Source organism: Sardina pilchardus, chromosome 13 (genome assembly GCF_963854185.1).
Source record: "Sardina pilchardus chromosome 13, fSarPil1.1, whole genome shotgun sequence".
Taxonomy (NCBI): Eukaryota; Metazoa; Chordata; class Actinopteri; order Clupeiformes; family Clupeidae; genus Sardina; species Sardina pilchardus.
In genome coordinates, this window is record NC_085006.1 from 30,973,880 (window position 1) to 30,986,379 (window position 12,500).

At 49.4% G+C, this 12,500-nt stretch overlaps 1 protein-coding gene across 1 annotated transcript in view; it reads right to left on the reverse strand.

The window, feature by feature from the left end:
* ece2b (endothelin converting enzyme 2b) overlaps positions 1-12,378 on the reverse strand; it is a 77,725-nt gene extending 65,347 nt beyond the window's left edge. The window contains exons 1-2 of the mRNA XM_062553352.1: positions 12,246-12,378; positions 11,987-12,113 (exon numbers count right to left, since the gene is read on the reverse strand). Of these exons, the coding sequence (XP_062409336.1) occupies positions 11,987-12,019 (33 nt within the window). The 5' untranslated portion in view covers positions 12,020-12,113; positions 12,246-12,378. The remainder of the gene's footprint in view (positions 1-11,986; positions 12,114-12,245) is intronic.
* Between the last annotated feature and the right edge of the window lie 122 nt (positions 12,379-12,500).

The following is a 12,500-nucleotide window of genomic DNA, read 5'->3' on the forward strand; positions in this document are numbered from 1 at the left end:
GTATATGGTGTAGTTGGGGGGTATATGGTGTAGTTGGGGGGTATATGGTGGAGTTGGGGGTGTGGTGGAGTTGGGGGGTGTGGTGGGGGTATATGGTGGAGTTGGGGGGTGTGGTGGGGGTATATGGTGGAGTTGGGGGGTGTGGTGGGGGTATATGGTGGAGTTGGGGGGTGTGGTGGAGTTGGGGGGTGTGGTGGGGGTATATGGTGGAGTTGGGGGGTGTGGTGGGGGTATATGGTGGAGTTGGGGGGTGTGGTGGGGGTATATGGTGGAGTTGGGGGGTGTGGTGGGGGTATATGGTGGAGTTGGGGGGTATATGGTGTAGTTGGGGGGGTGTGGTGGGGGTATATGGTGGAGTTGGGGGGTGGTAGTATATGGTGTGCTTGGCAGCAGCCCTGCTGTGTGTTATTCTAATAAGGAACAGAGAGTTCCCAAAGCTCACAGAGACTGGAGGAGACGCCCTCCTCTCCTCTCCTCTCCTCTCCTCTCCTCTCCTCTCCTCTCCTCTCCTCTCCTCTCCTCTCCTCTCTTCTCCTCTGTTCTCTTCTCCTCCTCTATTCTCTGCTCTTCTCCTCTCTTCTCCTCTCCTCTCCTCTCCTCCCTCCCCTCTCCTCCCCTCTACACTCCTGAGAATAGACAGAGGGTCTGACCAGACACCGATACTCAGAGCCACAGATAGAAACGAAGGAAAGAGGGAAGAGACGGGCAAAAAGACAGAGAGAACAATGCTCCCCCCCCCCTCCCCTCCCCCTGGTGGGTGGATGTGGTACACCTGGAGCACAGCCAGACCAAGTGCTTCAGCAATATTGTAGAACTTTATGGCCATGCCAATTGGGTGATTTGGCAATAGGGCTCGGACACACGCATTACGTTCTAGGAATATTGTCGCCATGTTGGTAGCCCACCAAACGTAATAATCTATTCATTTGGATGCAGAAGACAAGAAGCAGAATATTTATAGTATTAGCGATTCTTTTCCTCTTGCAATCGTGGGTTGCGCTGTTACACCCCACTACACAGCAACATACGACCAAGAAGGCAAAAACTAAGAAACAGGAACACACTAACAGGCGGGAGTAAATCCATAGTAATCCATAGTAAACTAAGGAGTGAGGCTGCCAATATGGCTGCCCGCAAAGTTTTCACGTCACGATCCCGAGCCCTATACTGGTGCCAATAGAGCTGCTTTGGCAATAAAGTAGAACGCCACGCCAATAGAGCTGCTCTGGACTGAACTGATCTAAATAAAACAAAGACAGATGGGAATTGGAAAGGACAAAGAAACAAGAGCAAGAGGAGAGAGAGAGAGCTGGACATGCAGACTAGAAGAGGAATCAGCAAGAGGAGAGAGAGAGAGAGAGAGAGAGAGAGATGGACATGCAGACTAGAAGTAGAGGAATCAGCAAGAGGAGAGAGTTGGACATGCAGACTAGAAGTAGAGGAATCAGCAAGAGGAGAGAGAGAGAGAGATGGACATGCAGACTAGAAGAAGAGGAATCAGCGAGAGGAGAGAGAGAGTTGGACATGCAGACTAGAAGAAGAGGAATCAGCAAGAGAAGAGAGAGAGAGTTGGACATCCAGACTAGAAGTAGAGGAATCAGCAAGAGAAGAGAGAGAGAGATGGACATGCAGACTAGAAGAAGAGGAATCAGCAAGAGAAGAGAGAGAGAGATGGACATGCAGACTAGAAGAAGAGGAATCAGCGAGAGGAGAGAGAGAGTTGGACATGCAGACTAGAAGAAGAGGAATCAGCAAGAGAAGAGAGAGAGAGATGGACATGCAGACTAGAAGAAGAGGAATCAGCAAGAGGAGAGAGAGAGATGGACATGCAGACTAGAAGAAGAGGAATCAGCAAGAGGAGAGAGAGAGAGATGGACATGCAGACTAGAAGAAGAGGAATCAGCAAGAGGAGAGAGAGAGAGATGGAGACTAGAAGATCCAGAAGATCTGATGGGCTCATTCCTAGAGATTCACTCTTTAGAGAGACTCAGAATCTTTAGCAACTCTACTGCTTGAGTTGGACTTCAGGTCACTCCACACAGGGCTGATGATCACTAGGCCCAATTACACCCCACTGGTCCACTCAACCCCAAAGGCTACGGGGCAGTATGAGTGACCAGACAAAGACCATTCATTAATCTCTCTACCTCCCACATCGCACCGCACGGCGCAATGACGCCACACCGCCACCAGAGGTCCCCGCGCCACATGGCGCCACTACACAACAGCACAAGCGCAGGGAGTAGCGGCCCCTGGCATTGTTGCTGCACAAACGGCCCATTCTTCTGGCTGCCGCGGCCCAAAAATGTGTCCCTGATGCAGTTAGCCACTTCAGCGCTCACCACATGAACATGCCAAGGGTGCCCACAACCAACCGGCAACAAACAAGAGAGAGAGAGAGGGAGAGGGAGAGAGGGAGAGAGGGAGAGAATGGGAGAGGGGGAGAGAGGGAGAGAGGGAGAGAATGGGAGAGGGGGAGAGAGAGCGAGAGAGGGGGAGAGAGAGAGGGGGAGATGGAGAGAGAGAGGGGGAGAGGGAGGGGGAGAAGGGTCTACCACAGCACAGCACACAGCACAGAGGTTCTGAGCGCGCTCAGTTATGTAAATCTTACATAAGCCACTTTAGCCTAATGCTGCGATTGCAGTCATCACGCCCGTCTCACTTTAATTATGAAGCATCGGGGGGATGCGGGGGGGGGGGGGGGGGTCCACACACACACACACACACACACACACACATACAAACACCCACCCTCCACACACACACACACACACACACACACACACACGAACACCCACCCTCCACACACACACACACACACACACACACACACACACACACACACACACACCCACGAACACCCACACACACACACACACATAGGTCATAGGGGAGGCCACAGGCACATTATCCTGTTGACCCTCTCCATGTCTCAGTATGCACGTGCGTGCACATACACACACACGCACGCACACACACACACAGAGTAAGGCAGGATACAATTCCTCTTGAAAAAAACATCTGTGTGTGTGTGTGTGTGTGTGTATGTGTGTGTGTTTGTGTTTGTGTGTGTGTGTGAGAGAGTGAGAGCGAGAGAGTTTGTGTGTGTGTGTGTGTGTGTTTGTGCTCTGGAAGGAAAACATATGTTTGCACTGTCATGCTCATTTTATCTCCTCCCATTCTCTCTCTCTCTCTCTCTCTCTCTCTCTCTCTCTCCCTCCTCCTCTGTCTCTCAACCCCTTCTGTGCGTCATCAATTAAAGAGAGCAATGGGGTGCAGGAGAGAGAGAGAAAGGGAGAGAGAGAGAGAAAGGGAGAGAGAGAGAGAGAAAGGGAGGGAGAGAGAGAGAGAGGGAGGGGAGAGAGAGGGAGAGAGAGGGAGGGCGAGAGAAGAGCTTTCCCAGGGGAGGGGGAATGACGTCACTAGAGCTGAGCATCAAGGCTACCTCACTCTGTACAGACTGAAAGAGGAAGAAGAACCAAAGGAAAGAGAGAAAGAGAGAATGCCATAAAGCAAGAGACAGCCACTGGGCAAGCCACTAAGTTTTTTTTTGTTTTTTTTTCTTCCCCTATTATTATTACCATTATTTTTATTATTATTATTATTATTACTATTATTATCATTATGTGTGTGCTTGTGCATGTGCGTGTGCATGTGTGTGTGTGTGTATGAGTGAGGATGTCCTAATGTTCTTTTATTATTATTATCATTTTTTTTTATTTATTTTATTATTAGTATTCTCCATAGTCCATGTCAATTGTTGCTATAATTAATTGTTGTTATAATTAATATTAATGTCTAATTATTTGATGCAATTACTGCTTTGGCAACATTGTAAAATGTTACATTCATGCCAATAAAGCTATTTGAATTTGAGAGAGAGAAAGAGAGAGAGAGAGAAGACAGAGAGAGAGGGATGAAAGGAAGGAAGGAAGGACGGAGGGAAAGAAAGCAGTGGAGAACAAAAGATAGAGAGGCGTGTGAGAGGAGCAAGGGAGGGCCAGGTGGCAGGGGGGGCCACAGTGTCTGTGTCTTCAAAGGAGGAGAGGAGAGGTGGACAGAGAGAAGGAGGAGAGGAGGAGAGGACAGACAGAGAGGAGGAGAGGAGAGGAGGAGGGGAGAAGTGGACAGACAGAGAGAGAAGAAGAGGAGTGGAGGAGAGGAGGAGAGGAGGAGTGGACAGACAGAAAGAGGAGAGGAGAGGAGGAGAGGATAGACAGAAAGAGGAGAGGAGGAGTGGACAGACAGAGAGAAGGAGAGGAGGAGTGGAGGAGAGGAGGAGTGGGGGAGAGGAGGAGTGGACAGACAGAGAGAGAAGAAGAGGAGTGGAGGAGAGGAGGAGAGGAGTAGTGGACAGACAGAGAGAGAAGAAGAGGAGTGGAGGAGAGGAGGAGAGGAGGAGTGGACAGACAGAAAGAGGAGAGGAGAGGAGGAGAGGATAGACAGAAAGAGGAGAGGAGGAGTGGACAGACAGAGAGAAGGAGAGGAGGAGTGGAGGAGAGGAGGAGTGGGGGAGAGGAGGAGTGGGGGAGAGGAGGAGTGGACAGACAGAGAGAGAAGAGGAGTGGAGGAGAGGAGGAGAGGAGTAGTGGACAGACAGAGAGAGAAGAAGAGGAGTGGAGGAGAGGAGGAGAGGAGGAGTGGACAGACAGAAAGAGGAGAGGAGAGGAGGAGAGGATAGACAGAAAGAGGAGAGGAGGAGTGGACAAACAGAGAGAAGGAGAGGAGGAGTGGAGGAGAGGAGGAGTGGGGGAGAAGAGGAGTGGACAGACAGAGAGAGGAGAAGAGCAGTGGAGGAGAGGAGGAGAGGAGTAGTGGACAGACAGAGAGAGAAGAAGAGGAGTGGAGGAGAGGAGGAGAGGAGGAGTGGACAGACAGAAAGAGGAGAGGAGAGGAGGAGAGGATAGACAGAAAGAGGAGAGGAGGAGTGGACAGACAGAGAGAAGGAGAGGAGGAGTGGAGGAGAGGAGGAGTGGGGGAGAGGAGGAGTGGACAGACAGAGAGAGAAGAAGAGGAGTGGAGGAGAGGAGGAGAGGAGTAGTGGACAGACAGAGAGAGAAGAAGAGGAGTGGAGGAGAGGAGGAGAGGAGGAGTGGACAGACAGAGAGAAGAAGAGGAGTGGACAGACAGAGAGGAGGAGTGGACAGACAGAAAGGAGGAGAGGAGGAATGGGCAGACAGATAGAGAGAGGAGAGGTTTGGCACATTAAAGCCCATCAGGTTCCCTCAGCCCTTTCCTTCCCCGAGTGAGTCGCACGCAGACAGCACAGCGCAGTGGTCAACACCCACTGACCTCATTCTCGGACATCGGAGGGAAACATGGGAGAGACGGACACACACACACACACACACACACACACACACACACACACACACACACACACACACACACACACACACACACACACACACACACACACACACACACACACACACACACACACACACACACACACACACACACACACACACACACACACACAGAGATGGAACAGAGAAACGGACTTATCACTCATTCATTAGATCAGATCAGATTAGATTAGATTAGATTAGATAAGATTCAACTTTATTATCATTGTGCAGAGTACAAGGAAATGCAGTTTGCGTCTAACCAGAAAAAAGCAGAAAAGTTCAAATGTGATATATAAAGTATAAACAGGTAAATAAATAACAATAAATACGTGTAGACATTAGTATACAGCTGGTTTACAGAAGGTGCTTTAAAGTAATATTAAATGTAAATATATCAAATAAATATTAATGTAAATTCATTCTTTTCCGTATTTTTTACCATTAGCCTCTCTACTTTGGTTCTGCACGGCTTTCGTTTCCCTGATGTGAATAGTAGGGTTTTGGAGGAAAACATCTGCAACTAGCAATGCGATTTTTGAATGTCAATGTCAACATTCACTTCAATATTCCAAAAGACTCCTTAAATTGTACCAGTTCTGATTGGTGAGCCTGCCTCATGCATGAGAAGCACAGCGTTCCTGATTGGTGAGCTTGACTGTCAGTCACACACGGAGGAGGACATGAATACAAGAATCAGAAACGGGACTAGATTAACCAAACATGATTAACGGTGGCCTTTGCAATTAGATAATTGCATCGCTTCCCATTACGATTGCGATAATTGAACAGCCTTAGTGAAGAGTTCTGGTAATAGAGCACTGAGTAGAGCTTAACTCTCACACACACACACACACTCACTCACACTCTCAAACACACACACACACACACACACACACACACACACACACTTGCTTCTATTTGGAAATAGGGAAAGCAGGAAAGCAAGGAAAACAAGGAAAACAAGATCCAAATACTCTGGAAAGAGTTGCACACACACTCAAACTCTCTCTCTCACACACACACACACACACACACACACACACACACCCACGCGACTGGACAGGCAGTCAGTCGAGCAGCCCGGCCGAGGCGAGATAAAGGGGGAGAGAGGAACGCCACGCGTAGACGAGGAGAGGAACGCCACACGCCACGCGTAGACGAGGAGAGGAACGCCACGCGTAGACGAGGAGAGGAACGCCACACGCCACGCGTAGACGAGGAGAGGAACGCCACGCGTAGACGAGGAGAGGAACGCCACACGCCACGCGTAGACGAGGAGAGGAACGCCACGCGTAGACGAGGAGAGGAACGCCACGCGCAGATGACCCCAACTCCTCTTCTCACCTCCTCCCCCCTCACAACCTCACCGCCACCTCCTCTCCTCTCTGCACCCCCCCCCCGCCCCACTCCTCCTCTCCTCCAGCAAGCAGCCAGCTATCAGGCCCTATCTGCTACTGCAGTGCAGAAAAAGCAGAATACTAAACAAGCCAAGACAAACACAAGATTCAACACACACACACACACACACACACACACACACACACACACACACACACACACACACACACACACACACACACACACACACACACACACACACACACACACACACACACACACACACACACACACACACACACACACACACACACACACACACACACACACACACACACACACACACACACACACACACACACAATAGAGTGAGAGGAGGTGCTCTGGTGAAGAGCTCCAGAGCCCAGAAGAGCGATGAAGAGGCATAAATCAGATGAAGCGGAAGCACCAGAGCGAGCCTGTCCAAGTGACCTTCTGCAGCAACACTGTGCTCGGGACTCACTTACGCTGTTTACCCAAGTGGGACTCCAGCAATAACAGCACACCTATCAACGACGCCTGGTGGATTTCATCCCAACCCCTCCCACCCCACTCGCCCACTTATGTGTGTGTGTGTTTGTGTGTGTTTGTGTTTGTGGGGGTGTTTGGGTGTGAGTGAGAGAGAGAGACTGTTGAGTGGAATTGAGGCAGGGCTAAAAGACCTAGACAAGCCAAGACAAACAACGCTAAATGAAAATACAGGCAGAGAGAGAGAAACACACAGGTATAGAAACCAGACACACTGTAAATACAGTACATACATACATACATACATACATACCGAGATGTGTACAGGAAAAAGGTCTAGAGAACAGACAGAAGGAAAAGGCTCTACATTCTCTATGCATTGCTTCCCTGGGAGGCGTGCTGGTGGGTGGAGTATTCATTAAACATGCTGCTAGTCTGCCTGGTAAATAATGCAAGGCGAGTTCACAGCCGTAGAGACTGTAGTGCTTCACCCACAACCAGCACCGTCAACCCAGACAGCAGCTAACTCTCCTACACACACACAGCACTCTCATGCAGCAGATATGGCCCAGATATGGCCCTGATATGGCCCTGAAGTGGCCCTGATATGGCCCAGAGCTGGCGTCTTAGCTCCAGCGTGAAGCCAGATCTCCTCCAGAGAGGGCTGCCATGTGGCACAGTAAGGCTGAGGACTCAACTTCTGCTGCTTCACAAGCACCAACCTCTGCATGGGGAGATAAAGAACTACAACTACCACAACGCTCATCAGTAAACATCCAAGTAGGAACTACAACTACCACAACACTCATCAGTAGGAACTACAACTATCACAACACTCATCAGTAATCATCCAAGTACAGTAACTACAACTACCACAACGCTCATCAGTAATCATCCAAGTACAGTAACTACAACTACCACAACACTCATCAGTAAACATCCAAGTAGGAACTACAACTACCACAACACTCATCAGTAATCATCCAAGTAGGAACTACAACTACCACAACACTCATCAGTAATAATCCAAGTAGGAACTACAACTACCACAACGCTCATCAGTAAACATCCAAGTAGGAACTACAACTACCACAACACTCATCAGTAATCATCCAAATAGAAACTACAACTACCACAACACTCATCAGTAGGAACTACAACTACCACAACGCTCATCAGTAATCATCCAAGTAACTACAACTACCACAACGCTCATCGGTAATCATCCAAGTAGGAACTACAACTACCACAACACTCATCAGTAGGAACTACAACTACCACAACGCTCATCAGTAATCATCCAAGTAACTACAATTACCACAACGCTCATCAGTAAACATCCAAGTAGGAACTACAACTACCACAACACTCATCAGTAATCATCCAAATAGGAACTACAACTACCACAACACTCATCAGTAATCATCCAAGTAGGAGTGCCTGTGGCCAGAATACCGATGCTAATAATGTTCATTGTGGTCGTATAAACCCAGGGCTCCCACTGGCTTATCTGGTGGACGTTAAACACTACATCTGTCTAACGTATTTACACACACACGGGCCAGTTCCTTAAGGAAGTGGCGTAGTCCTCCGTATACATTTACCGCACCTTCTATACGTGCGTCATTGACGTGCGGTCACATATGTTGGGAGGCACACGACACCCCCGCATGCCGCTTTGATGACGCAATTCTCGTCATGCGGTGTGTGTGTGCGCGACACAGACACAGACACAGACACACACAGACACAGACACAAACACACACACACACACACACACACACACACACACACACACACACACACACACACAGACACAGACACACACAGACACACAGACACACAGACACACAGACACACACACACACACACACACACACACAGACACACACAGACACACACACACACACACACACACACAGCTGCGGACACCTTGCCTGTGCACTGTGGAGGCCACACAGGTCTGACCCAGGCTTCCCTTCAGCACACTTTCCAGCTCGTTACGCACATGTGTTTGATCACACACACCCGTTCTCACACACTCGCTCGCATGCACTGACTGCTACGTGCGTGCACACACACACACACACACACACATACACACACACACATTCACAAAGAAACTCACACAGTCAACAAGCAAACACACACATACACACACACGCACATTCACAAAGAAACTCATACAGTCAACACGCACACTAACACACAAAACTCTCTCTCCCTAAAACAAACACACACACACACACACACACACACCGTGAGAGCCTGTATACTTCATGTGCAGATGGGAGTCTTGGCGCAGACAGGAAACAGCAGCCGGTCCGTTCAGCCGGCCATCTCCCCCGCTTTCTCTCTCTCTCACACACACACACACACACACACACTCACACACACTCACACACACACCTCCCTCTGCTTTGGGCAGGATGTGCCACCGCTCCCAAGCCCCGACCAGCACGCCCTGGGGTCACCCAAGGGCTGAGAATAGAGCTCCCCACCCCACCACCTCCTCCACCTCCACTCACAGGCCACCTCCACCTTCCCATCCCACCTCCACCCCACCTCCTTCTCCATCTCCACTTCTCCTCCTCCTCCTCCACCTCCACCTCCACCCACAGCCCACCTCCACTCACAGCCCTGTCACCACACTTAGCGCCCCCCAGAGGACATCACTGGGATAGCTCCCAGAAAGCAACTGACATACACGGCCAGTCTGGATCTGGTTTAATAGCCCGGCCCAATCTGAGCCAGGCCAGAACCAGAACACAGCCAGACCAGAGCCAGAACACAGCCAGCCAAGAGCCAGAACACAGCCAGACCAGAGCCAGAATACAGCCAGGCCAGGGCCAGCTCCAGATTAGATTAGATTAGATTAGATTAAATGTTATTGTCATTGCAAAAGTAAGTACAACCAGTACAACAAAATGCAGTTTAGCATCTAACCAGTGGTGCAATCATTACAAAGTGCTTTTTTTTCTTTATAACAGTGCAAGAAATACATAACCCAGAATGCAGCATGATCCGTTCTGCACATAAAGTGCATATCTGAGCTGTGCGTAATCAGACAGCGCATAGTCAGCGCATAGTCAGCATCAGATGCCCAACCAGTTTTGCAGCTGCCAAGCCACAACCATGCAACGGTTACACACATGCCCAAGTCCAAACATACACATATAGCCCTTTATGATGTTTGCTGATGGCTCCATAGGGAGACACTTCCTGTTGCTCTGCGCGCAGGTCTGCACAATGCCATTGACATGTGCGCTTGGGAAGGGCTCAGGAAGCCTTTGTGTGCTCTGGGAGCCTGCGCATGCAACAGCCTCCATGCTGTCCTGACTCGACTGCACCCACACACAAAGCACAAGCTAATTATCTGGACTTGGAAATGATGCATTCAATTTCTTTTCTTTTTTTTTAGGGGGGGGGGAGGGGATGGGTGGGGGGTGGAGGCGTAAACAAACAGTCCTTGACGTTACACAGCTGCCTCTTTCTCAGTGACGAGAGGAGAGTCAGGGAAGGGCACTGGGTCCATGGTTCCTGCTCTGAATTATATTTCTCACACACACACACACACACACACACACACACACTCGGGTCAGAACTCTGTGTACCTTGCAGTCAACACAGCCCTTTCCCTATGACCGTGGGGCCACCCACGTCATAAATTATGCTCATTAAAAAAGATAATGAAGATAAGCACGCATGCCCAATGGAGTGAGCCGCTAATTGATTTATCATATTGGACAGTCGTTAATTGGAGCGTCTGCGCACTGTACCGGAAGGCGTCTTTAAAATTACATTGGCTCAAGTCTGGCTATGTCAGCTGGAGATTTACGGTGCTGCACACGGTTTAGTTTGACCTCAGCCATCTGACAAAAAAAGGCAAAACTCTTCAAAAGGCAGCTCGTTACGTGTACCTGTAAGCCACGCCCCGCGCGCTGTGTCTGACTGACGGCTGTGCAGTCGTCATGGAAACATGCGAATGCTCAGCGTTTTTTTTTTGAACTGCAAGGTTTCTCCTTTCGTGCAGAATAGACACAATGGCAGAAGAGTCGTATTTCAACAGATTCCGACAATGGCCAAAATAACCAGTTTACATATTTTTCCCAAAGAGAGATGCATTATAGACAAATAGCCTAAATGAACCGCCGGGAGGGGGTTGGGAGAAAGGTGAAACAAGTCGTGATCCCTCCCCCTGAGCAACAGTGCCAAGCAGGCATGTTGGTGAAGCCCACTTCAGGCCACAAATTAGCAAATTAAGAAATAACTAGTGGTCAGTTACGCGTGGCTACAATTAGTCGTTGACGCGTAAGATAAGATCGCAGGCAGAGCGAATATCGTGTTCACCTCAGGAATTGTATCAGAAGTCATTTGGTGTCTCCACGTTAGCCACTATAGATATTAAAACAAAAATAATTGGAGAGGAATAAATGTAACAAGGTAAACAATTACGCATCGCTGACGTGAGGAGAGAACGTGCAACTCCAAACACGGAAATAACCTATATGTTGCATACGTCGTACAACAGCTAGTAGAGAGAACACGCGCCAATGTAAGCTCAGAAATGAGTAGGCAATGACAACAATGTGAAAATCTAGACTGTGTCTGCGCATCCACACTCACACACACCTAGCGTAGCCAGAATGTCCACGGACGCTAGCACAGACAAAAACAAGACCGCTCCGACACGCTGTAACCTCGGCACACTGTCAGTAGGCTACATTCCCCGGAACGCAGAGAATAGAAGGGATGGAACGTGATTGAACATCGTTCTGTGGGCTACTTACGTTGTTCCGCAGGTCTTGCAGGGCTACGCTCATCGTGCAGCGGGCAGCGGCATCGGCGTACAGGCTACTCTACCTCTGCATGGAAGTGCGCTGGCCAGCCCCCGGAGCCATCTCTCTCACACAAACCCTGTCACAAAACAACAGTAAATCCTGTCAGCGAGTCGTAAAAAATTAAACATTTACACGTTTATGTCAATAGGATGTGGGCTATACATCTCCGCCATGACAACTATGAGGAACCATACAACAGGCTTGCTACCTTCGCAATGATAAAACGTTTTCAGCAACGAGCTAATCTGTGCATGGTAGCAGATTCAGGCTGTTCGCCAGTGCCAAGAAAACGCACGTCCTTTCTTGTTCTCCTTGAAGTCTGGCAGGCAGCGTGTAGAAACACAAGGATGATTGTGAACAGATAACTATCTCCCCGCTGCCTCCCTCGTTATCTATAACCTACCCCGCCTGCTCTCTCTCTCTTTCCCCCTCTCTCCCTCCCTCTTTCTCTCTCTCTCTCTCT